General features: G+C 43.8%; 1 protein-coding gene across 4 annotated transcripts in view; it reads right to left on the bottom strand.

The window, feature by feature from the left end:
* MKNK2 (MAPK interacting serine/threonine kinase 2) overlaps positions 1-15,082 on the bottom strand; it is a 444,163-nt gene that overhangs the window by 135,325 nt on the left and 293,756 nt on the right. For all 4 annotated transcript variants that reach the window (XM_068233849.1, XM_068233848.1, XM_068233850.1 and 1 more), the window contains 2 exons: positions 3,278-3,472; positions 3,023-3,187 (listed from right to left, as the gene is read on the bottom strand). In XM_068233849.1, coding sequence (XP_068089950.1) covers positions 3,023-3,187; positions 3,278-3,472 — 360 coding nt within the window. The remainder of the gene's footprint in view (positions 1-3,022; positions 3,188-3,277; positions 3,473-15,082) is intronic.

Raw genomic sequence — 15,082 nt, 5'->3', positions numbered from 1 at the left:
GCGCAGCCGCAGGTCCTCACTGTGATCCTTTGTATTAGCCATGACTGTCCACAAACCAACTGCAGAGAGCTGCAGTTTTTCACCTGTTGAGTTGATTAAAACAGCTGTCTCCAATTAATCAGGACAATTAGGAAGCTTTAGAACAGCTTGCACTATTTGGAATGGTATAGAACTTTGGATTTTCCCGCAGACTGTGACAGTTTGTGAAGGGTATGAATAATTTTGGACTGGACACTTTTTGCTCAAATTTAAATAACAACTGAGAAATGTTTTTTCCCACAATAATGCCTTTTGTACATCGTCTTATTACATTATCATTTGGGAGACACGTATGTAATTTTCCATCAAAAAAAAATACTTGCTGGTTGAATAAAAGTAACTTTAAGTCAATAGTTTCCAGGGGTATGAATAATTATAATATATACTAGTGACCTAAGCTGGTTTAAAAACTGGCTCTAGGTCTATCACCACTGAGCCGCCCCCTGGTCCGTCCTGCGTCCTGTCCCTATGGCTGTCAGGGCAGGACATGCACAGTAGTGCAAAAGCACTGACAGGCAGTGCTGTAGATGACAGTTTAGAAGCACAGATTACTATTTAGAAGTTAGGTGTCAGGTGGTCAGTAGGTTGGAGCAAGTGAGCTCCTGCAAGTATATAAGAAATCCAGCAGCCTGAAGTCAAATTAATCGTGTTAAGAATGAACCATCATCGCTTTGAAACCAGTGAGGGTAAAATAGACACACCAGTAGCCCAACACTTCTGCGAACCAGATTCACTTATGTGCATCAGTACTTATTCTTAAAGAGAACCTGTACTGAGTAAAAATATTTAAAATAAACACATGAGGTAACTTCAAATGAACATTACATCGTTACCTTGCCATCAGTTCCGTTCAGAAGCTCACCATTTTCTTCTGACAATAATCCCTTCCAGTTCTGACAATATTTTGTCAGATCTGAAATATATCAGTTGCTGTCAATAAAATATCAGTTGCTGTCAGTTATAGCTGAGAGGAAAACTGATGTACCAGGTAATGTCCATGTTTTCCCATGGCTCAAGTGGGCGATGTTACAGTTTAACAGTGTGCTGACCAGAAAGCTGTTATGGGTAATGGCCATTTTCAAAATGGAGGACGGAAAATTCCCTTGATCACAGTGAACAAACAGGACGCGGGACAGGAGAAAGACACTGAGGAGTAGACTACATGGAAGGTAAGTATGACTTGTGTATGCTTATTTTGACTTTTAATTTTCAGTTCAGGTTTTCTTTAAAGGATGCCCGAGGTGAAGTAATTTGCACAAGCAAAGGGAGCAGGCATGTATGAACAGCACTCCTTATGCCCACCACTCCCTCTGTTCCCTCATAAATTACCCCGTAAGTTGCGCAAGGTTGCGCACTACTGCGCAGGACCAGTGGCACGCGTCCTTGTGCTCTGTGCATGCTCACTACCTAACAACTCAAGGACACACACCGCTGAGTCAGCGCATATGCAGTAGTGCACGATCTGGCCGACCGAGCACGACTTACAGGGGCATTTATGAGGCAACGGTGGGAAACAGAGGAGAACAGGGGGAGGATTTGGCATGAGGACTGCTGACCATACATGCCTTCTCCCTTGGTTTGTACAAATGACTTGACAAACTTCAGAAATTAACAATCAAACATTTCTGAATACAAATTCATGGTTTAAATTGTGGAATGGGTTTCATGAAAACTTCATGAACCCTGATGGCAAAAGGAATGTCTTCAATTATGTTTGATAGACAATATCTCTGTGCGAAATGAATCTGCTTCATATAGTTGTTTAAACTGAATAAAATTTGTTTTAAAAAAAAGTTAAACTAAATATCATTAGTTTACACACAATTGGTCTAAAGAAGGCGATATCAGGTTGTTAGAGCTTGCTGCCTTCGAAGTCTGTGACGGATTGAATGTCTTTTTACTTATACATAGGATGGTCTTGTGGAATTTCCAGTAAAAGTTTCTATTAACTCTTTATTCCTCTGACAACCTTTATGTTTGTGCATGTGAGTAAACTATTTAGGGGGAGTTACTTTGTTGCGTATAAAATAACAGCATGTTTTGTACCTGACCATAAGCCACGCCTAGATTTGGGGGACAAAAACCTCCAGAAAAAAATATTCTAAACTTGGTGCATCCATGGTGCAGAAGAATATTACAGATCTTTTCCCCGGAGCGGTTTCTATCGCCTAAGCTACGCTACCCAGGCACGAAAACCTCCCGTCCACACCAGCTACACTGGACCTTGGTGCCCCCACCAGCTACAGTTACAAGTGCAGAGCTAGAGCTACAACTACTGACTACAATTGCAAGAACAGTGGAAGCCTTCACCTATCTACCCAGCAGAGTGTGTCACTACTCTGGTGCACTCTGAGTCCTCTATCTTGTGTACCTTCCTGGTTTGCTGGCCCCCTCTCGCCGCTTGGCCCAGTAGCACACTTGCGCCGCGGTCACCAGTAAACCAGGAAAAGACACAAGACTGAAGACTCTGGGCACACAGGATGGATAGGTAAGGGCTTCTGCTGCGCTGCACTTCATGGAGATTGTGGGGGAAGCAGACACCTGGCCACACATTTGGACCATAAGATGCCCCGACTTTCCCCCAACACACACACACATACACACACAATTGGGGAGAAAAAGTGCATCTTATGGTTGGAAAAATGTTAAATGTACTTAGTTGAAGAGATGGAAACGTTTATATCATTTCTGGAAATCAGAACCAATTATGGGAGTGCCAACAACATGTAACATTTTCAATAACAAAACTACTGTGAAAAACACTTCTCCAAATATGAAATTTCCACAGACACATGAAGAAAAAGTAATTGAACCCATGAAAGCTAACAGTCAATCAACTAGCTGGCAGCTAGTTATGTAACCAGCAACTAGAGGCTTTTATTGGCTAAAACAAATCCTCTGACTTGTCAGTAAAAATTTAAATTTTAGAATAATATTTGTTCATTACTGCTGCTCCTTTTGGTAACAAATGTAAGGAACTTACCCCTTGTACCCATGAATGTTGTAAAACTTGTGCTGCACTTAATCGCTTTTTGGCATCTCGAAGCAGCAGTTTAGAGATTAGATCTTTGGCACCATCGGAAATGTGAGCCCAATCTTTATCTGGAAACTTATATTTTCCTTCTTGGATGCTTACAAACAGCATGTTCTATTAAGGCAGTAGTAAAAAAAAAAGTTCAGAAGCATTATACAGGAAGGTAGAGACCAAAAGTAAATTGTGCAGTCTGATAAGAATTACCTGACAAGCTGGGCATGCCTCTCCTCTATCCCAGCCACAGTCTCCTCCACAATGACCGACAAAAGGCGGGTAACCACTCAGCATGATGTACAGGATTACACCAAGACTCCACAAATCACAGCGCTTGTCATAGATTGAAGCTTCTTCATTAAATGCCTCAACCACTTCAGGGGCCATATACTCTGCTGAGCCACACTGTGAATGCAATACCAAAACACATAGTCAGTACTATTATTGATATATTTTCCAGGCATCAACAAAGCAACAAATCTCAGTGGTTACACACACCCTTTTGGACATAAAAAGATTTTCAAGACACCCTTATGAGCCTGATAAACCAAGGTATTCCCTAAATGGAAAACACTTTACAAAATATAATAAAAGTCTGCAGGTCACCACTGAATGATTAGGGCAAACAGACTCCAGGGATTATAAGGGAAGACGCCGAGAGCCCAGTATAGTGTAGTATGTACTGTAAATTGGGTATGAAAGGTAAGTATAGGTAGGTTATATCACAAACAAGGGTTACCGTCCAGGTAACCACTATGAAGGCAGGTGAGGAGATTAGACCTGTCTCCACTCAAGATTAAGAATTCGCTCTCTGTAGATCGGGAAAAAGGAAGAATTCCCCTCCACCAGGGGTGGAGACAAGTGCAATAGTAGTACAGAGGCGCAAACAGGGTAAAAACAATATTTCTTTAAAAAGGATAAAATTAAGTAGATAGCAGTGGACTTACCTCTCCAAAACAGACACAAAAAATTGCCGTTTTAGGCAAAAATCAATTTACATACTCCAAACAAGGTGCAACGCGTTTCACGGGTATATCCCACTTCCTCAGGCAATAAATAGGAGCATATCATTGTTGACAGAAGACAGTATGCTAAGTACTCGTACAGACAGCTGAGATATAAAAAATTATACATAGAATATTTTCATAAAACTGGCTTTGAATTAAATATACATCTGTGAATATGCGTGCTCATATTTCTGTATTTACACACACACACACACACACACACACACACACACACACACACACACACACACACACACACATACATACATACATACAGTGATGTGAAAAACTATTTGCCCCCTTCCTGATTTCTTATTCTTTTGCATGTTTGTCACACTTAAATGTTTCTGCTCATCAAAAACCGTTAACTATTAGTCAAAGATAACATAATTGAACACAAAATGCAGTTTTAAATGATGGTTTTTATTATTTAGTGAGAAAAAAAACTCAAAACCTACATGGCCCTGTGTGAAAAAGAAATTGCCCCCTAAACCTAATAACTGGTTGGGCCACCCTTAGCAGCAATAACTGCAATCAAGCGTTTGCGATAACTTGCAACGAGTCTTTTACAGCGCTCTGGAGGAATTTTGGCCCACTCATCTTTGCAGAATTGTTGTAATTCAGCTTTATTTGAGGGTTTCCTAGTATGAACCGCCTTTTTAAGGTCATGTCACAACATTTAAATAGGATTCAGGTCAGGACTTTGACTAGGCCACTCCAAAGTCTTCATTTTGTTTTTCTTCAGCCATTCAGAGGTGGATTTGCTGGTGTGTTTTGGGTCATTGTCCTGCTGTAGCACCCAAGATCGCTTCAGCTTGAGTTGACGAACAGATGGCCGGACATTCTCCTTCAGGATTTTTTGGTAGACAGTAGAATTCATGGTTCCATCTATCACAGCAAGCCCTCCAGGTCCTGAAGCAGCAAAACAACCCCAGACCATCACACTAACACCACCATATTTTACTGTTGGTATGATGTTCTCTTGCTAAAATGCTGTGTTACTTCTACGCCAGATGTAACAGGACACGCACCTTCCAAAAAGTTCAACTTTTGTCTCGTCAGTCCACAAGGTATTTTTCCAAAAGTATTGGCAATCATTGAGATGTTTTTTAGCAAAATTGAGACGAGCCTTAAAGTTCTTTTTGCTTAAAAGTGGTTTGCGCCTTGGATATCTGCCATGCAGGCCGTTTTTGCCCAGTCTCTTTCTTATGGTGGAGTCGTGAACACTGCCCTTAATTGAGGCAAGTGAGGCCTGCAGTTCTTTAGATGTTGTCCTGGGATCTTTTGTGGCCTCTCGGATGAGTTTTCTCTGCGCTCTTGGGGTAATTTTGGTCGGCCGGCCACTCCTGGGAAGGTTCATCACTGTTCCATGTTTTTGCCATTTATGGATAATGGCTCTCACTGTGGTTTGCTGGAGTCCCAAAGCTTTAGAAATGGCTTTATAACCTTTACCAGACTGATAGATCTCTATTACTTTTGTTCTAATTTTTTCCTGAATTTCTTTGGATCTTGGCATGATGTCTAGCTTTTGAGGTGCTTTTGGTCTACTTCTCTGTGTCAGATAGCGCCTATTTAAGTGATTTCTTGATTGAAACAGGTGTGGCAGTAATCAGGCCTGGGGGTGACTACAGCAATTGAACTCAGCTGTGATGAACCACAGTTAAGTTATTTTTTAACAAGGGGGGCAATCACTTTTTCACACAGGGCCATATAGATTTGGAGGGTTTTTTATCACTAAATAATAAAAACCATCATTTAAAACTGCATTTTGTGTTCAATTATGTTATCTTTGACTAATAGTTAACGGTTTATGATGAGCAGAAACATTTAAGTGTGACAAACATGCAAAAGAATAAGAAATCAGGAAGGGGCAAATAGTTTTTCACATCACTGTATATATATATATATATATATATATATATATATATATATATATATATATATATATATATATACACACGCACACACAGGGGCTTGCAAAAGTATTCAGCCCCTTGAAGTTTTCCACATTTTGTCACATTACTGCCACAAACCTGAATCAATTTTATTGGAATTCCATGTGAAAGACCAATACAAAGTGGTGTACACGTGAGAAGTGGATCGAAAATCATACATGATTCCAAACATTTTTTACAAATCAATAACTGCAAAGTGGGGTGTGCGTAATTATTCAGTCCCGAGTCAATACTTTGTAGAACCACCTTTTGCTGCAATTACAGCTGCCAGTCTTTTAGGGCATGTCTCTACCAACTTTGCACATCTACAGACTGAAATCTTTGCCCATTCTTCTTTGCAAAAGAGCTCCAGCTCAGTCAGATTAGATGGGCAGAGTTTGTGAACAGCAGTTTTCAGATTTTGCCACAGATTCTCGATTGGATTTAGATCTGGACTTTGACTGGGCCATTGTAACACATGAATATGTTTTGTTATAAACCATTCCATTGTTGCCCTGGCTTTATGTTTAGGGTCATTGTCCTGCTGGAAGGTGAACCTCCGCCCCAGTCTCAAGTCTTTCGCAGACTCCAAGAGGTTTTCTTCCAAAATTGCCCTGTATTTGGCTCCATCCATCTTCCCATCAACTCTGACCAGCTTCCCTGTCCCTGCTGAAGAGAAGCACCCCCAGATGCTGCCACCACCATATTTGACAGTGAAGATGGTGCATTCTGAGTGATGTGCAGTATTAGTTTTACGCCACACATAACGTTTTGCATTTTGGCCAAAAAGTTCCATTTTGGTCTCATCTGACCAGAGCACCTTCTTCCACATGTTTGCTGTGTCCCCCACATGTCTTGTGGCAAACTGCAAACGGGACTTCTTATGCTTTTCTGTTAACAATGGCTTTCTTCTTGCCGCTCTTCCATAAAGGCCAACTTTGTGCAGTGCATGACTAATAGTTATCCTATGGACAGATTCTCCCACCTGAGCTGTAGATATCTGCAGCTCGTCCAGAGTCACCATGGGCCTCTTGACTGCATTTCTGATTAGCGCTCTCCTTGTTCGGCCTGTGAGTTTAGGTGGACGGCCTTGTCTTGGTAGGTTTACAGTTGTGCCATACTCCTTCCATTTCTGAATGATCGCTTGAACAGTGCTCAGTGGGATGTTCAAGGCTTTGGAAATCTTTTTGTAGCCTAAGCCGGCTTTAAATTTCTCAATAACTTTATTCCTGACCTGTCTGGTGTGTTCTTTGGACTTCATGGTGTTGTTGCTCCCAATATTCTCTTAGACAACATCTGAGGCCGTCACAGAGCAGCTGTATTTGTACTGACATTAGATTACACACAGGTGCACTTTATTTAGTCATTAGCACTCATCAGGCAATGCCTATGGGCAACTGACTGCACTCAGACAAAAAGGGGGCTGAATAATTACGCACACCCCACTTTGCAGTTATTGATTTGTAAAAAATGTTTGGAATCATGTATGATTTTCATTCCACTTCTCACGTGTACACCACTTTGTATTGGTCTTTCACGTGGAATTCCAATAAAATTGATTCAGGTTTGTGGCATTAGTATGACAAAACATGGAAAACTTCAAGGGGGCCGAATACTTTTGCAAGCCACTGTATATATATTAACCCAGGAGTATATAAAGTGTATTCTAAGTAAAATAGGTTGTGGGGAAAGAAACTACAAAGAAAAAGATTGGTGGTGGTGGTGGTGGTGGTGGGGGGGTATGGGGGGAGGGGCAAGATGGGGTGGGGGGGGGCATCAATGTGTGGGCTAGCAAAAGAAGCAATCTTATATGCATATAGTTAAGTGGTCTTACTTGTGCAAACATAGGGACTGGTAAAGTGTGTGGATTAAGAGTATTCCTACATACAAAAAATTAAGTAATTGAACAAGTGCTTAACCACTTAAGGACTGCAGTCATAAAACCCCTTAAGGACCAGGGCCTTTTTTTCCATTCAGACCACTGCAGCTTTAACGGTTTATTGCTCGGTCATACAACCTACCACCTAAATGAATTTTACCTCCTTTTCTTGTCACTAATACAGCTTTCTTTTGGTGCTATTTGATTGCTGCTGCGAGTTTTACTTTTTATTAGATTCATCAAAAAAGACATGAATTTTGTCCAAAAAATGACTTTTTTAAAGGGAAGGTTCAAGCAAAATTAAAAAATGAGTTTCACTTACCTGGGGTTTCTACCAGCCCCATGCAGCCATCCTGTGACCTCGTAGTCACTCACTGCTGCTCCAGTCCCCCACTGGCAGCTTGCCGACCTCGGAGGTCGGCGGGACGCATTGCGTACATTTTTATGCATTCCCGCTAGTGCAGGAACATTAACACATACATTTTACGCGTTACTGGTTCAATGCGTAAATTTTTACGCATTGAACCAGTAATGCGTAAAAATGTATTTGTTAATGTTGCTGCACTAGCGGGAATGCGTAAAAATGTACGCAATGCGTTCCGCCGACCTCCGAGGTCGGCACGCTACCAGCGGGGTACCAGAGGATCCATGAGTGACTACGAGGGCACAGGATGGCTGCATGGGGCTGGTAGAAGCCCCAGGTAAGTGAAACTCATTTTTTTATTGTGCTTGGACATTCCCTTTAACTTTCTGTGCTGACATTTTTCAAATAAAGTAAAATTTCCTATACATTTGAGCGCGAAAGTTATTCTGCTACATGTCTTTGATAAAAAAAAAAACCATTCAGTGTATATTTATTGGATTGGGTAAAAGTTACAGCGTTTACAAACTATGGTGCCAAAAGTGAATTATCCCATTTTCAAGCATCTCTGACTTTTCTGCCCACCTGTCATGTTTCATGAGGTGCTAAAATTCCAGGATAGTATAAATACCCCCCAAATGACCCCATCTTGGAAAGAAGACATCCCAAAGTATTCACTGACAGGCATGGTGAGTTCATAGAAGATTTTATTTTTTGTCACAAGTTAGCGGAAAATGACACTTTGTGACAAAAAAAAAAGAAAAAAAAAGTTTCCATTTCTTCTAACTTGCGACAAAAAAAAAATGAAATCTGCCACGGACTCACTATGCTCCTCTCTGAATACCTTGAAGGGTCTACTTTCCAAAATGGGGTCATTTGTGGGGTGTGTTTACTGTCCTGGCATTTTGGGGGGTGCTAAATTGTAAGCACCCCTGTAAAGCCTAAAGGTGCTCATTGGACTTTGGGCCCCTTAGCGCAGTTAGGCTACAAAAAAGTGCCACACATGTGGTATTGCCGTACTCAGGAGAAGTAGTGTAATGTGTTTTGGGGTGTATTTTTACACATACCCATGCTGGGTGGGAGAAATATCTCTGTAAATGACAATTTTTTTATTTTTTTACACACAATTGTCCATTTACAGAGATATTTCTCCCACTCAGCATGGGTATGTGTAAAAATACACCCCAAAACACATTGTACTACTTCTCCTGAGTACGGCGTTACCACATGTGTGGCACTTTTTTGCACCCTAACTGCGCTAAGGGGCCCAAAGTCCAATGAGTACCTTTAGGATTTCACAGGTCATTTTGAGGCATTTGTTTTTAAGACTACTCCTCACAGTTTAGGGCCCCTAAAACGCCAGGGCAGTATAGGAACCCCACAAATGACCCCATTTTAGAAAGAAGACACCCCAAGGTATTCTGTTAGGAGTATGGTGAGTTCATAGAAGATTTTATTTTTTGTCACAAGTTAGCGGAAATTGATTTTAAGTGATTTTTTTCACAAAGTGTCATTTTCCGCTAACTTATGACAAAAAATAAAATCTTCTATGAACTTACCATACTCCTAACGGAATACCTTGGGGTGTCTTCTTTCTAAAATGGGGTCATTTGTGGGGTTCCTATACTGCCCTGGCATTTTAGGGGCCCTAAACAGTGAGGAGTAGTCTTAAAAACAAATGTCTCAAAATGACCCTTGAAATCCTAAAGGTACTCATTGGACTTTGGGCCCCTTAGCGCACTTAGGGTGCAAAAAAGTGCCACACATGTGGTACCACCGTACTCAGGAGAAGTAGTATAATGTGTTTGGGGGTGTATTTTTACATATACCCATGCTGGGTGGGAGAAATATCTCTGTAAATGACAATTGTTTGTTTTGTTTTACACACAATTGTCCATTTACAGGGAGATTTCTCCCACTCAGCATGGGTATGTGTAAAAATACACCCCAAAACACATTATACTACTTCTCCTGAGTACGGCGATACCACATGTGTGGCACTTTTTTGCACCCTAACTGCACTAAGGGGCCCAAAGTCCAATGAGTACCTTTAGGATTTCACAGGTCATTTTTGTTTCAAGACTACTCCTCACGGTTTAGGGCCCCTAAAATGCCAGGGCAGTATAGGAACCCCACTAATGACCCCATTTTAGAAAGAAGACACCCCAAGGTATTCCGTTAGGAGTATGGTGAGTTCATAGAAGATTTTATTTTTTGCCACAAGTTAGCGGAAATTGATTTGAATTGTTTTTCTTTACAAAGTGTCATATTCCGCTAACTTGTGACAAAAAATAAAATCTTCTATGAACTCACCATACTCCTAACGGAATACCTTTGGGTGTCTTCTTTCTAGAATGGGGTCATTTGTGGGGTTCCTATACTGCCCTGGCATTTTAGGGGCCCTAAACCATGAGGAATAGTCTTGAAACCAAATGTCGCAAAATGACCTGTGAAATCCTAAAGGTACTCATTGGACTTTGGGCCCCTTAGCGCACTTAGGGTGTAAAAAAGTGCCACACATGTGGTACCGCCGTACTCAGGAGAAGTAGTATAATGTGTTTTGTGGTGTATTTTTACACATACCCATGCTGGGTGGTAGAAATATCTCTGTACATGACAATTGTTTGATTTTTTTTTACACACAATTGTCCATTTACAGAGAGATTTCTCCCACCCAGCATGGGTATGTGTAAAAATACACCCCAAAACACATTATACTACTTCTCCTGAGTACGGCGATACCACATGTGACACTTTTTTTGCAGCCTAGGTGCGCTAAGGGGCCCAACGTCCTAGTCACGGGTCATTTTGAGGCATTTGTTTTCTAGACTACTCCTCACGGTTTAGGGCCCCTAAAATGCCAGGGTAGTATAGGAACCCCACAAGTGACCCCATTTTAGAAAGAAGACACCCCAAGGTATTCCGTTAGGTGTATGGCGAGTTCATAGAAGATTTTATTTTTTGTCACAAGTTAGTGAAAAATGACACTTTGTGAAAAAAACAATTTCCGCTAACTTTTGACAAAAAATAAAATCTTCTATGAACTCGTCATACACCTAACAGAATACCTTGGGGTGTATTTTTTCTAAAATGGGGTCACTTGTGGGGTTCCTATACCGCCCTGGCATTTTACGGGCCCAGAACCGTGAGTAGTCTGGAAACCAAATGTCTCAAAATGACTGTTCAGGGGTATAAGCATCTGCAAATTTTGATGACAGGTGGTCTATGAGGGGCCGAATTTTGTGGAACCGGTCATAAGCAGGGTGGCCTTTTAGATGACAGGTTGTATTGGGCCTGATCTGATGGATAGGAGTGCTAGGGGGGTGACAGGAGGTGATTGATGGGTGTCTCAGGGGGTGATTAGAGGGGAAAATAGATGCACTCAATGCACTGGGGAGGTGATCGGAAGGGGGTCTGAGGGGGATCTGAGGGTTTGGCCGAGTGATCAGGAGCCCACACGGGGCAAATTAGGGCCTGATCTGATGGGTAGGTGTGCTAGGGGGTGACAGGTGGTGACAGGAGATGATTGATGGGTGTCTCAAGGTGTGATTAGTGGGGGGAATAGATGGAAGTAATGCACTGGCGAGGTGATCAGGGCTGGGGTCTGAGGGTGTGGGCGGGTGATTGGGTGCCCTAGGGGCAGATAGGGGTCTAATCTGATGGGTAGCAGTGACAGGGGGTGATTGATGGGTAATTAGTGGGTGTTTAGAGGAGAGAACAGATGCAATGCACTTGGGAGGTGATCTGACTGCGGGTCTGCAGGCGATCGGATGGTGTGGGTGGGTGATCAGATTGCCTGCAAGGGGCAGGTTAGGGACTGATTGATGGGTGGCAGTGACAGGGGGTGATTGATGGGTGGCAGTGACAGGGGCTGATTGATGGGTGGCAGTGAGAGGGGGTGATTGATGGGTGATAGGTGATTGGCAGGTGATTGACAGGTGATCAGTGGGTTATTACAGGGAAGAACAGATGTAATTAATGCACTGGCGAATTGATAAGGGGGGGTCAGAGGGCAATCTGAGCATGTGGGCGGGTGATTGGGTGCCCGCAAGGGGCAGATTAGGGTCTGATCTGATAGGTAACAGTGACAGGTGGTGATAGGGGGTGATTGATGGGTAATTAGTGGGTGTTTAGAGAAGATAACATATGTAAACAATACATTTGGGAGGTAATCTGACGGCGGGTTTGCGGGCGATCTAATGGTGTGGGTGGGTGATCAGATTGCCCGCAAGGGGCAGGTTAGGGGCTGATTGATGGGTGGCAGTGACAGGGGGTGATTGATGGGTGATAGGTGATTGCCAGGTGATTGACAGGTGATCAGTGGGTTATTACAAGGAAGAACAGATGTAATTAATGCACTGGTGAATTGATAAGGGGGGGGGGGGGTCAGAGGGCAATCTGAGCGTGTAGGCGGGTGATTGGGTGCCTGCAAGGGGCAGATTAGGGTCTGATCTGATAGGTAAAAGTGACAGGTGGTGATAGGGGGTGATTGATGGGTAATTAGTGGGTGTTTAGAGGAGAGAATAGATGTAAACACTGCACTTGGGAGGTGATCTGATGTCGGATCTGCGGGCGATCTATTGGTGTGGTTGGGTGATCAGATTGCCCGCAAGGGGCAGGTTAGGGGCCGATTGTTGGGTGGCAGTGACAGGGGGTGACAGGGGGTGATTGATGGGTGATAGGTGATTGGCAAATGATTGACAGGTGATCAGTGGGTTATTACAGGGAAGAACAGATGTAATTAATGCACCGGTGAATTGATAAGGGGGGGTCAGAGGGCAATCTGAGCGTGTGGGCGGGTGATTGGGTGCCCGCAAGGGGCAGATTAGGGTCTGATCTGATAGGTAAAAGTGACAGGTGGTGATAGGGGGTGATTGATGGGTGATTGATGGGTAATTAGTGGGTGTTTAGAGGAGAGAATAGATGTAAACAATGGATTTGGGATGTGATCTGATGTCGGATCTGCGGGCGATCTATTGGTGTGGGTGGGTGATCAGATTGCCCGCAAGGGGCAGGTTAGGAGCTGATTGTTGGGTGGCAGTGACAGGGGGTGATTGATTGGTGATTGATGGGTGATTGACGGGTGATTGACAGGTGATCGACAGGTGATCAGGGGGGATAGATGCATACTGTGTACACAGGGGGGGGGGGGGGGTCTGGGGAGAATCTGAGGGGTGGGGGGGTGATCAGGAGGGGGCAGGGGGCAGGGGGGGGATAAAAAAAAAATAGCGTTGACAGATAGTGACAGGGAGTGATTGATGGGTTATTAGGGGGGTGATTGGGTGCAAACAGTGGTCTGGGAGCTGGGCAGGGGGGGGTCTGAGGGGTGCTGTGGGCGATCAGGGGGCGGAGGGCAGGTCAGTGTGTTTGGGTGCAGACTAGGGTGGCTGCAGCCTGCCCTGGTGGTCCCTCGGACACTGGGACCACCAGGGCAGGAGGCAGCCTGTATAATACACTTTGTAAACATTACAAAGTGTATTATACGCTTCCTATCCGGCGATCGTCGGGTTAACAACCCGCCGGCGCTTCCGATTGGCCAGGGGGTTGACGTCGCGGGTGGGCGGAGCCTATTGCCGGCGGATGCGCGCGCATCCCAGCGCGCGATCCCCGGCAAAACAGTGCCCCAGGACCTGACGCCATTCTGCGTTACGTGGTCCTGGGGCTGCCACTTTGCCGCCGCCAATATGAAGTAGGCGGTCGGCAAGTGGTTAAAGAGTAACGGCCGGGCATAAAATCAAAAATCAATTCTTTATTTTTATCTGGTAAACAAGTAATAAGGATGCTAATCAGGCAATCCAAAAGTTAAAATTACTATTACTTTTCTTGTTGATAAATTATCATTCCCCAGTTTACACTTATTTGGTACACAGAAAATTTGGTACACAAAAGAGAAGATGCAGGGCATGCTGGGTTGTCTTTTTTTTTTTGCTTCTGTACTTCCCCTCAGACTTAACTAATGCAGCCTGATTGGCTGAAGCCTCTTTCCCTCCTATTTTCCCTCCCACACCTCTGTTCCTCTCTGATTGGCCAAAATTTCTCAGGCTGAAACAATGCACTTTCTATAGTGAAGGGCGGGCAAATCAGGCAGAGGAGACTAACGGTTGTGGAACTTTCTCCGTGATCAGCGCACAACGCGTGCGCTGACACGGCGGAAATCCTCCACAAGGGTGTAATTGCAGGCACCCAGCAAAAGGTGCTACGCACCTGTAGAGGGAAATTCCTGTCGGCAGATGGCGCTGAGGAGTGCAGAGGAACCAATCCTCTGTACCTCCACAAATGCCAGACAGGAATTGTACGAAGCGCAGAACGCAATCGCAAGAGAGGCGATTGTGAGTGAGATTGAGCAAAGGGACAGGTTGTATGTGTGTGCGCCAATCCAGTCGCCCCCCCCGCGACCGCGCACACACAACAGCAGATATGAAATAGGAACGCGATCGCGAGAGGTGCGATCGCCAGACGTGACACAAGGCAGATCAGAATAGAATACGAGGGTAGCAAAGGCACAGCAAATAATACAATAAGGAGATATGGAAAATAATAAACGCTAGCTAACCGCGAACACCGCACTCATTCGCAACAGTGCACGCGGTTATGCGCGATCTCCACGTGATAAGCACAATAGAGACAAGCACGCCTAACTAACCATTAACAGACAAACATGAAACAGAGGACGCGAGCGCTTGCTTAACGGTTACCTCACGAGCCTCCAGCAAGCGTAGCAGACAAGACAGACACACGAAAACAGGGACAAGCGAGAGATAGGATCCACAGCACTAGCGAAAAGTGGCTAGCGCGATCCAGGTACAGAGTAGCAGAACAGAAGGATCCCCAGCG

The sequence above is a fragment of the Hyperolius riggenbachi genome, chromosome 1, assembly GCF_040937935.1.
Source record: "Hyperolius riggenbachi isolate aHypRig1 chromosome 1, aHypRig1.pri, whole genome shotgun sequence".
NCBI lineage: Eukaryota > Metazoa > Chordata > Amphibia > Anura > Hyperoliidae > Hyperolius > Hyperolius riggenbachi.
The sequence above is the reverse complement of the archived record's forward strand: the minus strand, read 5'-3'. Positions and strand labels throughout refer to the sequence as shown.